Source organism: Meles meles, chromosome 1 (assembly GCF_922984935.1).
Source record: "Meles meles chromosome 1, mMelMel3.1 paternal haplotype, whole genome shotgun sequence".
NCBI classification, from domain to species: domain Eukaryota; kingdom Metazoa; phylum Chordata; class Mammalia; order Carnivora; family Mustelidae; genus Meles; species Meles meles.
Window position 1 is genome coordinate 172664369 of NC_060066.1, and position 23206 is coordinate 172687574.

Genomic DNA, 23206 nt, shown 5'->3' on the forward strand with positions numbered 1-23206 from the left:
AGCGCACCCCTTCGGAGTTAACCAACCCAACGCGTAACCGCACGATGCGCCACTTGAGGAGGAGCTGCTGCAGCACGCGGCCCCTCCACTGCGGCCGCCGGCGCCCCCCGCAGCCTCCCTCGCCGCAGGGCACAGTTGACCCCACCAGCGCGCGTGTTCCCGAGCCAGCCCTCCCCGCGCGTCGGCGAGGAGAGGGTGGAGCGGCCTGACTCCCGCAACCAATAAAAGCAGCGGCTTCCTGGTCCGATCCCCGGCGCGGCTCGCCATTGGTCGCCGGCCGGGTCTCGGCCCACCGAACCTTTGCGACCCGAGCCAATCGCAAGGCGGCGAGGCGACCCCTCGACTCCCCGGGAACCAGCGGCGGGCGGCGCGGGCGCAGGCGGGCGCGGAGCGGGTGGCGGTGACAGGCGGCGCGAGCCGGCATCCCCCCTCCCCCGCGCGGCGCGCCGCCGGCCCCACCATGGAGCCCGCCGTGTCGCTGGCTGTGTGCGCGCTGCTCTTCCTGCTCTGGGTCCGCGTGAAAGGGCTGGAGTTCGTGCTCATCCACCAGCGCTGGGTGTTCGTGTGCCTCTTCCTCCTGCCGCTCTCGCTTATCTTCGACATCTACTACTACGTGCGCGCCTGGGTGGTGTTCAAGCTCAGCAGCGCGCCTCGGCTGCACGGGCAGCGCGTGCGGGACATCCAGAAGCAGGTGAGCGGCGCCGGGCGGGGCGGGAACGGCTCCGCGGGACTCGGCCGGCGGTGTGCGCGGGGTGGCGTGCGGCGCCCCGGGAGCCCAGACTTCGCCGAGGCGGCGGCAAGCGTTCGAGGGGGATTTGAACTCAGAGCGTGATGGTGGGGGCTTCCCGCGGAGGGAATGGAGTGAGCGAAGGCGTTCAGGGCACGAACGTTTAGGTGTTTTCAGAGTGTCTACTCTGTGCGGAGCACGTGCGGCTTGCCCAGGGGGATATAAAGGATCACGAGATAGGGGAGGGTGAGCGGTGTACAGGTGGCTGCCTGCAGGCCCAAGCGGTCTCGAAGACGGGAGGGCTTCAGGGAGGTGGCGCAGGCACTAGAGACTGGGAAGTAGGGGAATTGATAGGAGGAAGGTGTGTCAGGTGAAGCTTTGGATGTGAGCCAAGCCCCAAAGGGCGAAAAGGTTGGAAAGTCCCTTCGGAACTGGGTTGGGGCGGGGTCTTGAGTTTAGAGTTGACTCTGTAGCAGCAAGGAGGAGCGCTGGACTCATTTGGAAGGAAGGACTAAAAAGTGAGAAGGTAGCCCGGAGCCAGGGTGAAGAGCCTCGTAGCCCTGGGCCCCCGGCGACCCTTAATCCTTGAGGAGGCATCCCCATTAACTCTGTACACCCTTGGGGGGGGCGCCCGCAGAGCCTGGGCCCTGCTGCCGCTCACAGTGGGGCCTCCTGCTCCGCTCCCACGGTTGCCCTGGGGCTTTCGGGCCTGGGCGTTTTCTTGGCTCCTTCTGCCCCTCCTTAGGTTCCTCTTAGGAGTGTCAGGTTCCAAAGGGCTTCTATTTCCTGCCAAGGCTCTCAGCGCCCGTGTAGCCACCTCCATGTTCTGTGGGCGCCTTCGTGGGTGCTGCAAGCAAGAGGGGGAAGATGGATGCTGCCAGCCACCCCTAGGAGGGGTGGCTCCTAGGAGGGCTAAGACCTTGGGCTGGTGGCAGAATGCAACATCTGGAAGTGCTTTGCACGGGCAGCCCTGTGTTCAGCTGGTCACAGTCACAGCTCCAGAGCCCTGCCTACCCTCCCTCCCCCACTGCGCCCTCTTTCCTAACTCTTTCTATGGTTCAGATTCTCCCATTTACTTGTTTGTCATTCTCCCATCCCCCTCCAGTCCCGAGTGTGAGCTTCTGGAAGGCAGGGACCGCTGTCTAACTCACCTCTGGCCCCTGGGGTCTAGGCCAGAGCAGCCCAGGGACTTTGTACAACATTGCCTCCCAGCCCAAAATCTTGCTCGGTTCCCATCAGGATCCAGCCCAACTGGTAGTTCAGGCTTTAAGGGTTCCACACTACCTTCATGCGGCCCACAGAGCAGCTGGAATGCAGCCCCCACAATCCATTCCCCACACTATTGAGTGGGTATGGAGCCCCTGTTTACCTAAACTAAGCCAAACATTCTCACTGGACAGGAAGATGTACCTGTTTTACAGATGGGAAAAATTGAGGCTGAAGCGGTAGTCATGTGTTCAAGGTGATCCCAGATAGTAAATGGGGCTGGAACCCAGGTCAGCCTGGTTTTGGAACCTGAACTCTGACCTTTCTCCTTTCCCATCCCTTCCCATTCCACCTAGCAGATTTGGTTCTGTGGCCTCACACCGGGCATGTGCTAATAGCCCCTGACTTGTTACCCTTCTTCTTGACCCTCCCTGTCTCTCTCTGGCTTGCATGTATTCACAAGAGGGACTTTGTACAACCTTGCCTCCTGGCCCAAATTCTTGCTCGGTTCCCATCGGGATCCCGTCCAACCGGTGCTTCAGGCTTTAAGGCTTCCATACTGCCTTCACGCGGCCCACCCAACAGCTGGAATGCAGCACCCACAATCCATTTCCCACACCACTGAGGATGTATGCAGCCTTGGGATCGCAGAGTCAGGCGGGGGCTGGATGATCATGGAATCCGCTTTCTGGTCCCTTCACAGGAATCTTCCTCAGTCACCCTCCTCTGCTCGTACACGTCCATCCACAGGGCATCCTGGCCTCTGAAGGTTAGGAAAGCTGTCCCCCATGTTGACCTGTTTGTCCCATCAGCTTCAACACATTCTCCTCCACTACTCTTGTTGCATGTGATAGGAACTCAACTCAGACTGGCCTAAGCAGAGAGGGACTGTATTGACTCAGGTCCTGAAAAGCCCAGGTATGATTGGATCCAGGAGCCCCTGTCCCCCATCTCTAGTTTTCCATCTGTCCACCATCTGCTGGCTCGGCTTTCCTTTGGGTTGACCTCTTTTCTCAGGGAAGCCCATCTCCCCGTGGAAACCCCAGCAGTTTCATCCAACCAGCTCAGCGATCCCAGTAAAAAGAGACTGCCTCTCCTAGAATTGGCCTTATTGTCTTGACTTAGCCCTTAGGCCCATCCTATATGGCCAGAAGGTTGAAATCAGACCTTAGTCATGGGCCCACCTTCTGGGGCCTCCTCCAAGGGAGGAGGAGACTCAGCTTCCTCTGGACCAAAGGAGGATGGGACTATTAGAAGCATATGAAGAGGAGACGGATAGTGAGGCCACAGCAACTGATGTCCATCTCTGTAGGAAGGGATGTTCTCCTGTGTTCCTGATGGGCTTGGCATCTCCTAGGCCATTTGTTCTCTGCGTTATGTGTCCCGGGCACTTACGGTGGAGGTTTTGCAAAAAAACTCTTCCTTCCATCGGCTTGGTGGGCCTTCCCTGCCCCTTCTCTCCCCTTCCAAGTGACATACAAATTAACACATACACATGCTTGGAACAGGGCTTGGCACCTAGGCCCAGTAAGTGGTAACTGTTACTCTGTTCTTGACTATTAAACACCGGCCCGTCTGTCTTCCCAGGCCTGGAGTCGGGCAGCCCGGGTTATGAATCCGGGCTCCGCCCTTCACTTGTTGAGGGACCAAGTTCTTTTGCTTCTCAGCCTTTTCCCCTACAGGAGGGGGCTGGCCATCCCCTGCTCCTGGGGTTGTTGTGAGAAGTAAAGAGACAGTGTATAGTGCGGGGCACCCAGGAGATAGTTATCTCGGGTAGAGCTCTATCATTACCGCCACAAAGCCTTTCCTGAGCTTCCCAGGTTGTTTATGTAAGCACTTTGATCCTGGATTTTCACTCCCTTTCCATCCTGCTCGCTGGTGGGGCAGCCCGGTGGCGGGGCAGCCCATCAGCCTTTCCGCTGGCCTCCCTAGAGGGAAAGGGCTGTGAGCCTTCCACGGCCCGGCAGGATGCGGGGGCTCACTAAATGTTTGATGACACATGAGGGCATCCCTCCAAGCTCCCTCCCCTTAAAGCTGGGCTGCAGGCTGCCCTGGGGCTCCCCCCGCCCCTGCCAGGGCCAGCTGAGCTTCTGTCCCCCGGTTGCAGGTGCGGGAATGGAAGGAGCAGGGCAGCAAAACCTTCATGTGCACGGGACGCCCTGGCTGGCTCACGGTCTCGCTGCGGGTTGGGAAGTACAAGAAGACACACAAAAACATCATGATCAACCTGATGGACATTCTGGAGGTAGACACCAAGAAACAGGTGAGAAGGGCCCAATTCCCGGGCTCTGGGAGCAGGTAGCTACTATCCCTGGCAGGGGTGACTCCCAGGGAGACAACTGTAACCAAGAGGACCCCAGGCCTCACAGAAGGCTCTGCCTTCCTTCAAAACCTCATAGCTTTGGAAGAGATCAGTCAGAGCCCCATCCCCCAGGTGGGCACACTGGACTCGGGGAGACTCGTTTGGTTATCAGCAGTTCCCCAGGAAAAAGGGATGGGGAAATCATGGGCAAAGATGAGAGACAAAATGGAACCTGTTTATCCCTTCCCAGTAAGGAAGTGTGCTGTGGGCTATGGAAGTGACGGGGAGGGTGGGCCTTCTCCCAGGCTTCCTGGGGACCCACTTGTTAATAGCCTTACACATGTGTGTAGTCTTTGGCCTATCCAGTAATTTCTCTTGAAACCTGGCACAAGGAAAAAGGAGATAAATTTAAATCAAGGATAACACAGAGGGATTGTGTCACTCCTTCCTTCCTTCCTCCCTCCCTCTTCTTCTCGCTCCCTCCCACCTTCTTCTCCCTCCCTCTCCTCCTTCCTTCCTTCCTTCCTATCACACCTTTATTTCTAACGGAAGACCACACAATATCCTAATGGTAAGGAGTTATTAGATAGGATGTATCCACATGCTAGCATTTTGATGTGAGGCCTTGGTCATGTTGCTTAATGTCCCTGTGTCTTTCCTTTTTATCCAAGCAGCGTTATTGACAGACACTTGGTATGCAATACTACACAGGTGTCCAGTGATAATAAACTTTGGTGTATGTCTGCAGCTGTGAGGCCATTACCACCACCAAGACAGTGAACATACCCGTTGCCCCCAAAAGTTTCTTTGTGGCCCTTGCTAATCCCTGTTTGGCCCCCTCCCTGTCTCTTCCCCGCCGCGCCCACATTCCTAAGCAAATAAGGACCTGCTTTGCATCACTAGTTTTTAAGTTTTATGTAAGTGGAGTCATTATGTACCCTTTTTTTATTTTGTCTGGCGTCTTTGACTCAGCATAATTACTCTGAGGAAGCGTGCATCAGAAGTGCATGCTGCCTTACTGAAAGTGATGTTCCGGTGTATGCAGAGATCACAGTTTGTTTATCCATTAACTTACTGATGGACGTTTGGGCTGTTTCCAGTTGGGGGCTGTGACAAGCAAAGTGGCGGGGAGCATTTATGTACATTCTTTGTATGGACATAGACTTTTCCCTTTTGGGGGGTTAAAAACTGGAAGTGGAGTAGCTAGATCATATGACAGGTGTGCAGTTCACTTTTTAAGAAACTGTTCGATCGTTTTCCAAAGTGCCTGTAGCATTTTACATTCTCATGGGTGTTCCCATGGCTCCACGTGATTGTAGACTTGGTATGGTCGGTCTTCTTAATTTGAGTGGTTCTAATAGGTGTGTAATGGTAACTCATTGTGGTTTTAACTTCCATTTTTCTAATGATTAATGATGTTGGGCGTCTTTTCATGGGCATATTTGCCACTTGTAGATCTTTTTTGGTGAATTACCTGTTGAAATCTTAAGCTAAAATTTTTTCTTGGGTTTGTTTTCTTACTATATTTCTAGAAACAAGTCCTTCATCAGATACATAGTTGGCAAATATTTTCTCCCAGTTTTTGACTTCTCTTTTGAAAACCATAAATTTTTAATTTTGGTGGAGTGCAGTATAGCAATTTCTTCCATAGATCATGTTTGTGATGTCTTCTTTAAGGTGTCTTGCCCTAATCCTGTTGTCTTCTAGAAGTATTATGGTTTTCTGTTTTGCGTTTAGGACCATGATCCATTTTGAGTTAATTTTTGCATGTGGTGTGAAATAGGAATGAGAAAAAATTTTTTTGCATGTACATTTCCTATTGTTCTGTCCCCTTTTATTGAAGAGATCATCTTTTCTTTACTGAACTGCCTCTGCTCCTTTGTTAAAAATCAGTTGTCCATGTCTATAGGTCTGCTTCTGGACTCTTCTGTTCCGTTGATCTATTTGCCCATCTGTATGCCAGTGCCATACGGTCTTGATTACTGTAGATTCATAAGTCCCTAAGAATGAATTGGGAAGTATTCCTTTCTTTTCATTTTTCTGGAGGAGTTTATATAAAATTGGTTTTATTTCTTCACACAATATTTAGCAGAATTAATCAGTGAAACCATCTGTGCCTGAAGTTTTCTTTGTGAGCAAGTTTTTATTAATTTATTTATTTATAAATTAATTTATAAGTTACAATTAGTTAATTTATAAATTAATTTTTTAAATAGCCCTGTGTCTCTTCAGTTGTTTCATCTTGGTGAACTTTGGCGTTTTATGTCTCTGCAGGTATTTGTCTGTTTTAAGTAATATTCCTACTGTCTTTTGAATACCTGTAAAGCCCGTAGTGCTGTCACATGTTTCGTTCCTGATATTGGTCATTTGTGACTACTCTCTTTTCTTCCTGGCCAGTCTGGCTAGAGGTTAATCAACTGTACTGATCTTCTCAAAGAAGTAGCTTTGGGTTTCATTGGTTTTTCTCTATTTTTACTTTGCTTATTTTCTATTTCATTGACTTCTGCTTTGATCTTTGTTAATTCCTATCTTTTACTGATTTGCATTTAATTTACTCTTCTTGGTCTAGTTCTTTAAGTGAAAGCTAAGGTCATTGACTTAGGCCTTTCTTTTTTTCTAATATAGGTGTTTAGTGCTATAAATTTCCCCCTAAGCACTGTTTTTATTTATTTATTTTTTTTTTTTAGATTTTATTTATTTATTTGTCAGAGAGAGAGAGAGAGTGAGCACAGGCAGACAGAGAGGCAGGCAGAGACAGAGAGAGAAGCAGGCTCCCCGCCCAGCACGGAGTCCCGATGTGGGACTCGGTCCCAGGATGCTGGGATCATGACCTGAGCCGAAGGCAGCCGCTTAACCAACTGAGCCACCCAGGCATCCCATAAGCACTGTTTTTAAAACCATCCCACACATTTTGAATCTTTTCATCTCCATTCAGTTCATAATACTTTCTGGTTTCCCTTTTGATGTTGTTTTCACCCATGGGTTATTTAGAAGCATGTTATTCAGTTTCCAAATATTTGGGAATTTTCCAGAGATCTTTCTATTGCCGATTTCTAATTTAATTCAGTTATTGTTAGAAAACATGCTTTATATGATCAGAATACTTTTCAACTTATTGAGATTTATTTTATGGCCCAGAATATGGCTGTCTTGGTAAATGTTCCTTGTGCATTTTTAAAAAAATGCATATTCTGCTGTTTTGGGATGGTGTGTACTGTAAATGTCCGTTATGGTCAAGGTGGTTGATAACAGATTTTCTCTCTGTTCTGTCAATGATTGAAAGAGGTATTGAGGGGTGCTTGGGTGGCTCAGTCATTAAGCATCTGCCTTCCACTCAGGTCATGATGCCAGGGCCCTGAGATCGAGCCCCGCATTAGGCTCCCTGCTCCCTGCTCTCAGCGGGGAACCAGCTTCTCCCTCTCCTACTCGCCCTGCTTGTGTTCCCTCTCTCACTGTATGTCTCTCTGTCAAATAAATAAATAAAAATCTTTAAAAATATATTTAAAGGGGCGCCTGGGTGGCTCAGTGGATTAAGCCGCTGCCTTCGGCTCGGGTCATGATCTCGGGGTCCTGGGATCGAGCCCCGCATCGGGCTCTCTGCTCCGCAGGGAGCCTGCTTCCTCCTCTCTCTCTGCCTGCCTCTCTGCCTACTTGTGATCTCTCTCTGTCAAATAAATAAATAAAATCTTTAAAAAAAATATATATATATATTTAAAAAAAAGAGGTATTGAAATCTCTGCCTATGATTGTGGATTTATTTCTTTTATAGCTCCATCTGGTTTTGCTGCATGCCTTTTGCGGCGCTGTTAAGAGGTATATAAATGTTTAGGATTTTTATGTCCTCTTGATGAATCCCTTTACCATTATGAAATGACTGGTGTTATTCCTAGTTATCTTCTTCGCTCTGAAATCTACTTTGTCTGATATTATTAATAAAGCCACTCCAGCTATCTTTCAACCAGTGGTGGTATGGTGTACCTTTACATTGTTTCTTGTAGGCAGCATATGCTTAGATACTGCTTTTTAATACAATCTGACAATCTCTGCCTTCAATCAAGATGTTAAAACCATTTCCAGGGGCACCTGGGTGGCTCAGTCGGTTGAGTGTCCTATTCTTGATTTTGGCTCAGGTTCTGATCTCAGGGTGGTGAGACCCAGCCCTGTGTCAGGCTCCACGCTCAGCACAGAATCTGCTTGAGAGTCTCTCCCTCTCTTTCTGCACCCTCCCCCCCTTCACACTCTCTCTAAAAACAAACAAACAAAAACCACACACATTTTCATTTAATGTTGTTATCAGTAAAGCCTGGCTCAAATCTGTCACCTTGTTCTGTTTTTCTTAAAGTAGGCTCCACACCCAGTTGGGAGCCCAGCATGCCAGACCCTAAGATTAAGACATGAGCAGAGATCAAGAGATGGATGCTTGCAGCACCTGGGTGGCTCAGTGGGTTAATCCTCTGCCTTTGGCTCAGGTCATGATCTCAGGGTCCTGGGATCGAGCCCCACATCGGGCTCTCTGCTTAGCAGAGAGTCTCCTTCTCCCTCCTCCCCTCCTCAAATAAAATCTTAAAAAAAAAAAAAAAAAAAAAGTTGTATGCCTAATCGGTGGAGCCACCCAGACACCCCTGTTCTTTGTTTTCTATTTACCCCTTTGTGTTTTGTTCCCTTTCTCTTTTTTTCTGTCTTCTTTTGGATTACTAAATAGTTTTCGAAAACCTATTTTAGCTCTTTGGTGGCTGATTAGCTGGGACTTTGTTTTGTTCTTTTAGCAGTTGTTTTGGGATGTATAGTTTGCATTTCACTTATCACAGTCTACCTTCAAGTGGTAGCATCCTATGTCATGTATATTTTAAGAATCTTACAGTAATACACTTCCTGTTCTTTCCTCCGCACGTTTGTGCTATTTTTGTCACAGTTTTATATGTTGTAAACCACACAGTGCATTATTATTTGATAGTCCAATATCTTTTAAGGAGATATAAATAATAAAAAATCTTATGTACTTACCTATGTAGTTACCATTTCTTCATTCTCTTGTGTAGATTTGTATTTCTATCTGGGTTCGTTTTCCTTTTGCCTGAAGGGACTCTTGACATTTCTTGTATGGTGATTTTGCTGGGGATGAATCCTTTAGCTATTAAATGTCTCAAAACATTTCTTTTTTTGCCTCCATATCTTTTCCAACTTTTATTTTGAGAGACTATATGTAACATGAAATTTCTCATCTTAACCTTTTTTTTAAAGTAGGCTCCGCGCCCAGCATGGGATTTGAATTCATGACCCCGAGATCAAAGTCACATGCTCCACCAACCAAGCTAGCCAGGCACCCTAATCATCTTAACCATTTTTAAGTGCACATTTCTTAAGTGGTATTAAATATATTCACATTGCTGTGCAGTCCTCCCCACCATCTATTCCTATAGCTCTTTTCATTTTGTAAAACTGAAACTTTGTACCTATTAAACTATAATTCTCCATTCTCTTTTCACCCCCATCCTGGGTGACCACGGTTACAGATTCTGTCTTTATGATTCTGACTACCCTAAGTATTCTCAAAGTGGAATCCTGCAGTATTTGGTTTTTTGTGCCTATCTTACTTTGCTTAATAGCTTCAGAGTTCATCCATGTGATGGCATATTACAGAACTTCCTTCCTTTTTAAGGTGGAACAATATTCCATTGTGTATATGTGCCACGTTTTGCTTATTCATTCATCTGTGGGTGGACATTGGGTTATTCCCACATTTTAGCTGTTGTGAATAGTGCTCCTGGGGACGTGGATGTATGAATACCTTTTCAAGCCCTCCCTTCAGTTCTTTGAGATATATACGCCAGAGTGGAATTGCTAGACCATATGGTAATTCTGTGTGTAATCTTTCTTGAGGATCCACCACACCGTTTTCCACAACAGATGGACCATTTTACACTCCCACCAACAGGACATGAGGGTTTTAATTTCTCCACATCTTCACTTCCTCTTGCTATTTTCTGGGTTTTTGTCTGTTTGGCTTTTTGATAATCTATCCTAACGCATTTGAGCTTGCCTTCATTTTTGAGAGCTGTGTTCACTGGGTATGAAATTCCAGGTTGATGGGTTTTCCCCCTCTACTTTAAAGATGCTTCCCTGTCTTCTTTCCTGCATTGTTTCCATAAAGAAGCCTCTCATTGTTATATCTTTGTTCCTCTGTATGTAACGTTGTCTTCTGTTCCTTTAGCTGTTTCTAAGATTTTATGATTAGTTTTGAGCAATTTTATCATGATGTGCCTTGGTATCATTTTTTTCCTAATTCTTGTGCTTGGGATTCATTATACTTTGCATTGCATTTGGTAAACGTGGGGTCATTATTTCTTCAAGTATTTTTTCTGCCCCCTGCTCGCTCTCCTTTGAGAACTGTCGCACACATATGAGACCTCTTGGAATTGTTCCACAACTGAGATCATGGATAGCCTGTAAAAATTGTAAACATTTTTTCTTTCTTTGTGTGTCTCCTTTAGGAGAGTTTCAGTTGCTATGTGCTTGGGTGCACTGCTCTTTCTTCTGGCAAGGTCGATCGCAGCCAGTGTGTCTTTCATCTTAGATGCTGTTTTTATTTCTGGAAGTTTGATTAGGATCTTTTTACTATCTTAATGATGATTTTTACTATCTTACTTTAATGTTTCCACTTACCTTTTTGAATATGGGGAATGTAGTCATATAACTGTGGGTTTATAATGATTATTTCAATGTTCTTGTTGGCTAACTTTAATATCTCTGTCAAATCTGGCCTATTTTATCAAAATAAATAAAAAAATATTATCAGAACAGATTGGTTTTTCCTCCTTGTTATGAGTCAAATGTTCCTGCCTCCTTGCATACCTGGGAAACTTTGATTGGATTCTAGACATTGTGAATTTTATCTTGTTGGGTGCTGGATATTTTTGTATTCTATAAATCTTCTTGAGCTTTGTTCTGGGACACAGCTCTGTTACTGGGAAATAGTCTGATCCTGTTGCGATCTTGATTTTTCAGGTGAGGTCAGAGGAGTGTCTAATCTCGGGGTAGTTATTCCCCATTGCTGAGGCAAGATCATACTCTACCCATTGCCTTGTGAACCAAAAGGTTTTCCAGTCTGGCTTGTGAGAACAGATAGTCTTTCCTTCCCCAGGTGAGCCCCTGGCCTTGGCTTCAATGTATACTCCAGCCGGTGTTCTGTTGAATGCTCGGTGGGCATCCTTTGCAGTGTTTCAGAGTTCTCTCTCTTCAGGTCTCTCCTCCGGAGTGTTCTGTCCTGCAAACTCTATTCACCGTGGTTCTGCTGCTGCACTCCTCCCAGAGCCCTCTGGGCTCCCCTGCCTTTCCAGGATCCCTGCACTGCCTGACTCCAGGGAATCAGCCCAGGCGCTCACGGAGCTCCCCTTGTTTGTTTCCTGTCTCTCAGCGGTCATTAACTTCATTGCCTGATGCCCGCTATGTTGAAAAATCTTGTTTCATTTTGTCAGTTTCTTGCTTTTGGGCAGCAAGAGGAATGGAGTCCCTGTTGCTCTGTGTTAGCTAGGAGTGGAAGTCCACGTGTTGGCACATGGAAGTGTCCATTAAAAGTTGTGGCTTCCAAGAACATTCTATGGTAAGGGATATGGTCAAGGTGTTAAATTTTACAAAGCAAAGCAGAAAGGTATGCATATGTGTGCTTGAATTTATGTGTGTGTGTATGTATGTGTGTGTTATATTACAACATACAAAATAACAATTTAGGCATGGACGGAAAGAGCCTGAACGTAGGGACACTCCAGCATTAACACTGACCGCTAAGATGACGGGAAGAAGTAGGATGATGACTTCATATATGTCATCAATAAGAGAGTATTGCTTCAATAGTCTGGAAGAGACATAAGCTAAGTATTAAGTGTAAAGATACTTGAAAGGACAAGGTCAAACACCAGCAGACGCAGCACCAGAAACCACATTCACTATAATGAAAGGCAGTGTCATGTTCTAGCAAGAGGCTACAAGGAGCACATAGGAATCCTGCGTGGTCATGTGGAAGATCTGGGGTGACTCCTTCTGTGTGAAGAGGCCCCCAATAGCCCCAGGAGCCTCCCAGTGACCCGGGTCTCTCTTCTTGTGTCAACAGATTGTCCGTGTGGAGCCCTTGGTGACCATGGGTCAGGTGACTGCCCTGCTGACCTCCATTGGCTGGACGCTGCCCGTGTTGCCCGAGCTTGATGACCTCACAGTGGGTGAGGACTCAAGATGGGCCAAGGGTCAGAGCTGAGGCACTGTGGCCCACCCCCTGTAGGCGTGAGGGCCGCCGCTGTTCTCTCTGTGACAGAAGTCACTGTCTCTGCTCATCCATCTCCAAAGACAGGGCATAGGCTGCCTGCCTTTCTGACCTCAGGCAGCACCTCACTGGTGCGAATCTGCATCCCGTGACATATGTCCATTACTCCCATTTCTGACTTAAGGAGCACACAGAATAAGTCTAGTCTGTCTCTCTTTCTGCAGGATTCATGGTCCCCAGTGCCTTTCCTTCTCTAGGGGGAACAGTTCCAGGAACTGGAACTGTTCCCACAGGACACAGCTTCCTGCCTCTCCCCCCAAACCCCATTTCATCAAGGTCCTTCTTAAGATGAGTGCACATGGGCATTGAGGCGGGTTCTGGCTAGAGGTGAGGGTGTGAGCGCCCTTGACATGCTCTCTCACTGGCCCCCCTACCTCAGGAAAGCCACCGGGCTCCTGTCTGAGAGCCTCCTTCCCTCTCCTGCTCTCCAGATCCACAGAGATGGAAATCTTCCCCAAGTGACCGGCCCTGTCACACCTTCCTCGTGCTGTGAGCAACCCCAGCTCCTTTACCTGACCCCCCCTGACCTTGATGGCTCTGCTTGGCTAACACGCATATCTCTGCAGGGGGCTTGATCATGGGCACAGGCATCGAGTCATCATCCCACAAATACGGCCTGTTCCAACACATCTGCACAGCCTATGAGCTGGTCCTGGCCGATGGAAGCTTTGTGCGATGCACACCGGTGAGTTCAGAGATGGGGGACAACCCCACCAGCCTGCCTTGGGCATCAAGGATCCTGGGGCTGGGGAGGTAGGGACCCTGGGGATGCTTCCTTTCAAACACATCTGTTTGGTCGGGGTCTGTGTCCATAATAATAACAGATTGATACAGCCCCTTATATGTGCTCGGATACTGTTGTAAATGCTTCCTATATGTTAAACTATTTAATCCTTGAATAACTTTATGAGGTTCTATTATTAGCCACATTTTAGAGATAGGAAGTTAAAAAACAGAGAGGTTAGTAAACCTGCCCAAGATCACACAGCTAGGAAATCCACACAGCTGGGATTCAAACCCAAATTATTAGGCTCCCAGATCAATGCCCTTGACATTTATTACAGCAGTCTGCCTCTCTCGGGCACATCGGGAGTGAGCCACAGAGTTCTATGCCAAGTGTTGGGAAACATAACTCAAAAAGTAGGAAGAGGGGCTGTTCTGGAGAACAAACGATAATTCTGCTGCCCAAAGGGGCATGCAAACATGTAAGGCATTTTACCTAATGAGTGGGACAGGATGGAAACTTGCAACAAACTCAGATTTCTGAGCATAGCTAAAGGGCCCCAGGGTGGCAGGGACAGAGTCATTCTTTGCAAGAAGATGTTTTAGAGAGCCACCAGGGCGGTTGGCCTCACAGAAAAGAGCCCAGGGCAGGCTTGAGACCCCGGGTCTCAGACAAGAGAGACCCCCATTCAGGATTCACAGTGATTCAGCACGTTTTCCTAAACCCTTGCCTGGGCCCTGCCTTCTGACCTGTTTATTCCCAGCAGAGAAAGGAGACGAACATTCATGCATGACGTCCCTTCCCTGAGGCCCATTTTCCTCATCTGACAAACACACTGTTAGGGAGAAAGGAGATGCCATATGCGAAGCCCCTAACACAGAGCTGGGCACCTGGCAGACCCCACTTACTACTCCTCTCCGGCAGTGTGGTCGGGCAGGGGGACCCAGATGGTCCACGTCTGCTGTTCCGGAGACTTCTGCCAGCCTGCTGCAGAGCTTCCCAGCTCCAGTCCCCCGCCCCCACCCCTGCACTCCACTGCGGCCACACCAAGGTGTACAGCGTAAACAGAGACCACAGCGGACTGTCCTCTTGGGGAAGGGCCAGGCGAGACTGGACTTTTCCAAAAGGAGCTTTGTTAGACCCACAGAACCTAAATGAGAATGGCCAGATGAAAAGTTGGTTGTCTGTCTCTAAGACAAATACCAGAACAAGAAACAATAAGGTTAGAAACAGATTGTGGAACCAGATGAGGTCTTGCAGGAAGAATGGTGGGTCGGGAGTTAGGTGACCTTGCCTGAGCCTTGGCCTCTCTGTGCGGACTTGGGGGACGCTTGGGAGGAGCCATGTCACCTCTTAGAGCCTCACTTTCCTTATTATTCATGTGGAAATGGGCTTAGGGGACAGGGGGAGGATGCCACAGCTAATGGACTGTAAAAGGCTTATAAGTTTTAGTAATGGCCCATCTAATGTCCCCAACTGACCTTGACCCCCAGGAAGCTCTTTTCTTAGCCCGGCCTGGGACCCTTGGCCCTTCATCCCCCATTTTTGGCTCTTTGGGAAGTGCTGGTCCCGGCCTTTTCCTGGGTGGCCTGGGGTCCGGGGACTGTACCTGGGTGGAGGGGAGAGGCTGCCCTTTCTGTGAGCATCCCTGGTCCAGAGGACAGTTGAAGCTGCAGAGGGAACACAGGCCCAGAAAGTCCTGTTTCTGAAGTTCCTTGCTAGGGTTTACACAAGCCAGCGATAGGGCAGAAAGTAAGCTGGGGCCCTTGGGGTCTCTGCAGCCCCGTTGACTGTGCGTCCCACCGCGGGGCTCGGGGGTGCGGGCTCTCAGCATGTGCTGGCTCTGCCTCCTAGTCAGAGAACTCGGACCTGTTCTACGCCGTGCCGTGGTCCTGTGGGACCCTGGGCTTCCTGGTGGCCGCCGAGATCCGCATCATCCCCGCCAAGAAGTACGTCAGGCTGCGGTTTGAGCCAGTGCGGGGCCTGGAGGCTATCTGCGACAAGTTCACCCGGGAGTCCCAGCGGCAGGAGAATCACTTCGTGGAGGGGCTGCTCTACTCCCTGGATGAGGCCGTCATCATGACCGGGGTCATGACAGACGAGGCAGAGCCCAGCAAGGTAGGCCAGGGCGTCTCCAGCCAAGGGCCAAGGCCTGGGGAGGAGGAAGGCCTGGGGGGTGCTGGGCTGAGCCTGTTCCCCCACCCTGTCCCTGCCTGGAAGCCATGTTCTTTGAGGTTGTGGTGGCCTCAGTAGGCCCATCGGGGGTTGGGGCCCAGGATCTACAGTCAGAGCTGTCTTAGACGGGGATGGAAGCATCCGTTGACTCTGCACTGAAGATCTGCCAGATACGTGTGTGCTTCTTGGTAGGTGTAAACTTTGATCCTTGCGGGAACCCCATTTTATAGATGAGGAAACTGAGAGGTGCTCTGTTGGGTATAATTTTCAGTAGCAGCTTTTTCCTCTCATGTGAAAGGATTTGTGTTTATGAAGGACTTGGCAAGTATACCTGAGTAAAAGGAAAGAAGACTGTATGGACAAACATGATCTAAGGCCGCCTCTTGGGTGTATTTATTTCCTCTCTTTTCAGGGCATACGTGAACGTTTTTAAATGATGAAAGTAGTGTCACAACCTTGAAATACATAAGGGAAAAGTTAAAGTGGGTCCCTTCCCCCAGGCTCACCCCCAGAGTAGCCGTCTGTAACGGCACATTCCTCAGGGTGTATGTGTGCACGCATGGGCACACCCTCCTCTCCTCCCACGGGTCTCGTGTTGGCCTTTGGATAACTGACCTAGTGCTCGCTTCGGCAGCACATATACTAAAATTGGATAACTGACCTAACCCATTGCTTCCTGACGATCATTGATCTTGCCTCAGATGTTTCGCTCTTACAAATAAGATTGCATTGAAGATTCTCTGACATCTGTCCTTGGCCTCTTGGGCAAGCACATCTGCAGGACTGAGTCCAAAAATTGGAACTCCTGTCTTAAGGATCGGAGCATGCTTCACACCCGAGAGTGACCCCCAGACAGCCCTTCAGAACAGTGGTGCTTCTGCCCGCGTCCCGCAATGGCGTGGGAGAGTGCGTTTCTCCCACATTCTTGCCAGTGCTGGATACGATCACTCCTTCATTTTTGCCAATCTGATAGGGTTAAAAATAGCATCGCGTTTTCTTTGCGGTTCTCAGGTCACCTTTGAGGTTTGAGCATCTCTTTACATGCTTTTTTCCATTTGTTTGCCTTCGGCTGTGACCCTCTGTTCAAATTTGCATTTTCTGGTCGAGGGTGGTCCGCGTCTCTCCACGTGGTTACATGGCCTTCAGAATTGTCAGTGACTGCAGAGCACTGTGTTGAGCGAATGCCCTTGAATTTATGAAACCATGGCCCTGTAGTTGGAAATACAAGTTGCTTCCAGTCTTTCCTTTTTCTTTTATTTATTTTTATAGAGAGAGCGAACGGCAAGGTGGGATCAGAGGGAGAGAGAGAGGGAGAATCTTAAGCTGGAGGGTGGGGATCCTGGAGCAGGAGCAGAAACACTGGACACAGAGCCCCTGTCCCGAGTCACACCCCAGGCCCTGGCTCTGCCTGACCCAGGCTGAGGTGTCAGTGCGGGTCACCTAGCACCTGGTCGCCTGGGAAGGACATCTAGTACAGATGTCTTTCTACCTTCTTCCAGGCAGTCCCTTAGAGGGGCCGCTCCCTGTGCTCGTCCCCCACTGTGCTGACTCTCTGGGACCTGTTTGCTCTATTAGATGCTGCCTAAGGTTATAGTGGGCAGCAGGGTTTCTATAACTTGTTAAATGTTGGATCACCGTAACCAATTCCCTTATTGCCCTAGAAGACCAAGGTCTTACTCCAAGGTTCACTTGGCGACAGTGGGAGAGGGGCTGGGTGCTTAGGCTGCAGACTTGTACAAAGTGTCCTGACACCCATCAGGAACAGGGCTGGGGGAAGAGAGTGGCAGATGCATTAGACGTATGAACAGCTCATTTGAGGAGCGTGTCTTCCAAACAATCCTCTTGGGGGCGCTGCTCCGGAATTGTCCAGTGTGTCTGGTCCTGGGATGGGCCCTCTGCAGGCCCAGAGGAGCCGCTGGGGGAGGCAGCTCACTCCCACGTACAAGGGAAGCCCAGAACTAAGGAGTGCCGTGCTCCCTGAGTGCTCAGGCTGGACCTGCAGCTCATGGGTCCACCTGGCTGCCACAGCGGACCTGAGCCCTGGGAGAGACGCATGATCTGGGTTCTTTAGCATCTCCTGGGCCTGTCTGGTACAAAGATTCCTACTGAGTCCAAGGAGCATGGGGAGCGCCTGAACCCAGGTACACCCCAGCCTCGACTCCGTTATGCAGCTGGTGCCACGGCCAAGTGTGCGGCCAGCCCCCCAACCCCAGGGGTTAGATCGGGTGGCTCTGCTCCTGTTGGGTTTCAATGTCTCTTGTACCAGCGGGCAGAGGCCAGCACACGGTGTCCTTTGCTCTGCCCCGCTAGCCACGATCAAACAGACTTGCACAAACAGGCTCTTCAGCCCAGCTTGCTGGTACCTCGTGGCCCCAGATTCCTGCCGGCATGGTGACCTGCTGCATGAGGGGACACACAGAGGGGCTGGAGTGTTGCTCCCAGAGATGGGGCCAAAGGCTCCTGGGAGAGGGGACGGGGAGAGGGCTGGGAACTGACCACTGTGCCCAGGGGGCAGGTGCCATGGTGGGCACCTTCCTCGTCGACTTTTCTGGTCTCCGCAGCCACTCCAGGGCTGGGAATAGCTCCATTTTGCCAGTACTGAAAGCAAGGCTCAGAGTGGCCTGCCCAGCACCAGCCCCGTGTGTTGTAGCACAAGCGAGTCCGCAAACTGCGCAGGATGATCCCATGTTTATAAAACCATGTGAACACACAGAAAAAGAAAACCTCCTGGGTACACATCGGTGTTAGTAGTTACGCTGGAGCACGAGGCTGCAAGGTCTCTCCTGCCAAGTTGCGTATTTTGCAGCATTTGAAGTTCCCACCAGGCGTTTACTTTGTTTTTGGAATCGGGAGAAAATAGTGATCGTTCTTTGTTTTTTGTTTTAATAATGCTCACATTCCAGAGCGCATGGTTCAAGTTCCCCACTGCCCAGCTCTGGCCTCGTTGTGCAACATGGAACAGGCTCGAGTCCTTGCCCTGCCCCTTGGCAGCTGTGTGGCCTCGGGCGCTCTGTTCAACCCTGATGGTTCTCTGCCGCCTCCTCAGGGAGATAAGGACAGTTCTGACTTGCAAGGTTGTGAAAGGGACACAGTGCCCAGCGCCAGCCTGTGAAGAACCGTGTTGGTGTGATTAGTCTCCTCCATGAGCTGCGCTGGGAAAGCTCATCTTGCCTCTGCTCCTGCCTTGACCTCCCCGATGGTTCCACGGCAGCATCGGGCCTCTGCCACTTGGCCGCTGCTCTTGGCTCCCTCTTCACCCTGTGCTGCTGCCCAGCTGGGTGTGATCTCACCTGCCCCATCAAACTCGGGAGCCTTTCCCACCCCCAGGGAAGGTGGTCTGATGTGGGGCCTGAGTGTCCACAGCGTGTGTGTATGAGTTTTGATAGGCACAGAAAAGCTCGCGGGGGTCTTTAGTTTTATTGCCATTTTATATGTGAAGAGAGAGGCTGAGAGAGTGACCGGCCCCAGGTCACACAGCCAGTGGATGACAGAGGCCGGGGTCTGGCCCCAGCTTTGGACCTCTGCCTCTCTCCAAAGGCACCTGCCCGGAATTCGTTCCATGCACGAGGACCCTGAGGCCCAGAGAGGCTAAGTCAGGCCGGGGCCCCCAGCCAGTGAAGTCCTGAACCGTTTGGGACTGAAGGCTGTCTGATTATCATATTTAGGCATTGGAGGCCCGGGGTCCTGGTGCCAGGAAGCATTAGGTTCACTCTGGGAGCTTCCTCTGCAGGTGGGGGAGCTGCCTGCCGGGACACGGCTCCCAGAGGGTCGTGGGGTTTGATCTCGGCAGGGGAAGTGCCGTGTCAGTTAGTGTTGCTGGCCACGGGACCTGGTGAGGGGGGTGGGAGGGGAGGCATCCCTCTGGGTTCTGTCCGTGAGGGGGAGGGGGGCTGAGCTCTCTAGACCTTTGGCAGCTGCCGGCCCTGGGCACACCACGCAACCTGTTACTCTGCGAGAGAGTGCCTGCGGTGCTCAGCCTCCCCGGGCTCTCAGGACTCTCAAGGGTGGTGACAGACGCAAAAGCTTCGGAAAGGCCAGGGGTGCTGACCCGAAGCCAGGTATCTCCGTTCTGGCCCGATGGCATCCAGCCCTCGTCTGTGGGCTGACACCACGCCCTCTGTCATTTCAGCTGAACAGCATTGGCAACTACTACAAGCCCTGGTTCTTCAAGCACGTGGAGAACTACCTGAAGACGAACCGGGAGGGCCTGGAGTACATTCCCTTGAGACACTACTACCACCGCCACACGCGCAGCATCTTCTGGGAGCTCCAGGTGAGGCTCGGGTTTCCCAGCCGGCCGGGCAGGGAACCAGGGCAGCTGGCACTGTGGCCGCACTCCCTCCCTGAGGGCAAGAGCAGCCCTGTCCCGAGGACCGGGAGCACCCGTGGACAGGACACCACAGTCCTCTCCTTCCAGGGGGAGCAGACCGCTTTCATTTCAACACAGCAGCCTGTCCCAGAGCGGCTGCTCGGTGCTGGGGCGCAGGCCAGGTGCTTGGGTGCACACACACATGCTCTGCCCTTGAGGTACCATAGCCTGACCAAGCCGACACACCCTGACACAGTGATGGGCCACAGGAACCAGAAGGGGAGGCGGCTCGTTCTGCCTAAGGTCAGAGGTGGCAGTCGAGCTTGGCCTTGAAAGGTGAGCAAGAATTTGCTGTTATGCATGGAGGGGTGAGGTGCAGTGACATTTTAAAGAGGGGCAGCAGAGAAGGCCTCTCTGGGGCTAACTTGTGCACAGGGACCTGAACATGGTGGGGGTGGGGGTGGGGGGATGAGCCAGAGCATGGGTCCTCACCCAGGCTATCTGGGTTCTTTTTTTCTATGTCCTGTAACCTTGAAGTAACTTTTTAAAGTGTACCATTTAGTGGTATTTAGTGCATTGGTCATGTTGTGCAACTTGCACCAAAGTTGCTGAGGAGAAGAACAGCAAACCGGAAGTAGCGAGGAGGTAGCAGGAGGAGCCTCCCACCCCCCGCCTCCATCCACCCCAGACGGTCGTGGGAGAGGAAATGATGGCAGTGAGGCCTGCAGGGGCCAGCCAGGGCCCGGCTAAGAGCAGGCAGACGGAGACAATGTCGAGCGAAGAGACTGAGGATGGAGAGGCTTTGCTGAGGTCACACCACGAGGACATGGAGGACGGCTTGGGAGATAAGGGGACAGGGCTGGGTGGAGTCAGACTAAGACGTGTTGCATCACGGTAGGTCACTGGGCACCTGGAAGCCGTGAGGACCAGGTTAAACAGGGCTGACAGGCATGAAGGAGTTAGAGCTGGCCGTCCCCTGGGAGAAGGTGATCTGTCCTAACTCTGGGCCACGTCTCACAGGCCGAAGTGGTGGGTGGAGGGTTCATCAGCGCCTGGGAGCCCCCCTCCCCCAGGTGAGCTCCCTTGGCCAGTGTCAGTGGTGGGCATTTTGCCAAATGCGAAAGACCTGGTTCCCTCTCTGTCCTTGCCAAGAGCAGTGCTAGGATTGTGGGAGGAGTGCTTTTGTCAGGAGGAAGAACATTTAAGGGACAGGAAAAGAGGACCAGCAAGGGACCCCGAGAAGAACATCAGAAAGGTAACAATAGGACACCTTCATCGTTTTTACATGTTAGCTGTTATGCCAAACATACACGCATAACACATAACACAAAGTTATTTCAAACTTCCTAACAGCCCCAGGAGGGTGGGTCCTTGTGTCTTTTCCATTTTACAGATGGGGGAAACTGAGGCTTAGGTTGTCCAAAGTAACACAATTCAGAGAGAGATCAAGTATAATTATAACTTGCTGCATAATGAATTATCCCAAAGTTAGAGGATTGAAACAACTGTTTCTCTTTATTATTTTCTGTTATCTCACAGTTTTCTGATTGTCAGGGATTATGGGGGGAACTAATGTGGGTTGCTCCAGCTCAGGGCTGTAGTCCAGTGGCATCTGGAGGCTTGCGAGGGGATGGAGGATCTATTTTCCAGAAGGTTCTCTCACACGGTTGTTAACAAGAGGCCTCTGTTCCTCGCCATGTGGGCTGCTCGAGTGTCCTCAGGACAGGGTGGCGGGAGCCGTCCAGGAGAGAGACCAAGGAGGAGCCCCAATGCCTTACAGGGCCCGTCTCCTCACACTCCGCCAGCCCCACCATCTGCTGCTTGTTAGAGCAAGTCCAGCCCACATCAGAGCTAGGCAAATTACGCTCCACCCTCTTTGAAGAAAGGAGTAGCAAAGCATTTGTGGGTGTTTTGTTGTTTTTTTCTAATTCAAGTTAGTTAACATTATAGTGTAGTATTGGTTTCGGGAGTAAGAATTTGTGGTGTTGTTTTTTTAACCACAGAGCTAGGATTCATAATGAGGTTCCTCTTCTATTTATGTGCCGTGAAGCACTGGCTGTCCTGCCCAAGGTGAAAGGAAGAGTCTGGTAGGATGGGTGTCTTACACCTGAGATTTGCACACAGGGCATCTGGGTGGAGCACCACAGCATCCACCACAGTAGAGTTGCAGAGGCCCAGACTTCTACAAAGAAGGCGATGTCAAGTACATGCCTTTCTCCCCTTCCCTGGGGTGAACTCCTCCTCCCTCAGGCAGCCCTCCACCCTGGTTCCTCCAATGAATCCACCCTTTAATCAGCCACAGGTGCTGAACCTCTCGCCCAATCCTGTCACTCCAGGGCCAGGCCTGCCTTCACCCAGCTCAGTTAATCAGCCGTATGTGGGGGTCAAGGCCAGCCACGTGATCTTCAGGGCCCAGTGCAAAAAGCAGGGAAAGATGGGATGCCCGGGTGGCTCAGTGGGTTAAAGCCTCTGCCTTCGGCTCAGGTCATGATCCCAGGGTCCTGGGATCGAGCCCCGCATCGGGCTCTCTGCTCAACGGAGATCCTGCATCTTCCTCTCTCTGCCTGCCTCTCTGCCTACTTGTGATCTCTGTCTGTCAAATAAATAAAATCTTAAAAAAAAAAAAAAAGGGCAGGGAAAGAGTACTGTCAAAGATACTACTATGGTCCCTCTTAAATTTGCTGTTTAATGTTCTAAGTAAAGAAAATAATTTTTTTAAAGATTTTATTTATTTATTTGGCAGAAATCACAAGTAGGCAGAGAGGCAGGCAGAGAGAGAGAGGAGGAAGCAGGCTCCCTGCTGAGCAGAAAGACCGATGCGGGGCTCGATCCCCAGGACCCTGGGATCATAACCTGACCTGAAGGCAGAGGCTCAACTCACTGAGCCACCCAGGTGCCCCTCAAGAAAATAATTTAAACTATTGGAATGAATTTACTGTTCATCCCTTCAATAGAAATACAGGAGTATTGAGCTCTTCACGTGAATGTGTTTCATTCCTAGCGGCCCAGTGGAGGTGCTGCATGAAACTACCTCAGTTGTGTTTATCTCCCTTCCTGGTAACATTCACATTCTACCAACACTCTAGTGTGGCTTACTGGTGAGTAAGGAAGGACTGAAGAGAAAGAGGACTCTGGGCAGCCCCCTCTTTCCCTTCCCTTTTACATCCTTCTTTCCAGCCAGCATAAGTGGTTGGCTAATACAGGGAAGGAGCTCCAGGAGGAAGTGTTAGATAGGGTTCTTGGTGACTCAGGCTTCTTCGAATGTCATTGCCATGGGGCCTGCCTTTGGGGCTTGGGGGCCTGGCTCGGGCCAGCCCCCCTGGATCTGTCGTGGGATCCCACAGAGCAGAGCAGGCTGGACACAGGTAAACGGCAAAGGCAACAGGGAGCAAGAGACTGGAACTGAAGCCAGGGACACAGGGCCTGAGGTCACTCAGAGGCAGAGGGAC

General features: G+C 50.5%; 1 protein-coding gene across 1 annotated transcript in view; it reads left to right on the forward strand.

Moving 5' to 3' along the window:
* The first annotated feature begins 336 nt into the window (after nucleotides 1–336).
* The window catches only part of DHCR24 (24-dehydrocholesterol reductase), a 29588-nt gene continuing 6718 nt past the window's right edge, over nucleotides 337–23206 (forward strand). Inside the window, exons 1-6 of the mRNA XM_046005339.1 lie at nucleotides 337–691; nucleotides 4041–4196; nucleotides 12343–12448; nucleotides 13116–13234; nucleotides 15128–15391; nucleotides 19578–19721. Coding sequence (XP_045861295.1) covers nucleotides 461–691; nucleotides 4041–4196; nucleotides 12343–12448; nucleotides 13116–13234; nucleotides 15128–15391; nucleotides 19578–19721 — 1020 coding nt within the window. The 5' untranslated portion in view covers nucleotides 337–460. The remainder of the gene's footprint in view (nucleotides 692–4040; nucleotides 4197–12342; nucleotides 12449–13115; nucleotides 13235–15127; nucleotides 15392–19577; nucleotides 19722–23206) is intronic.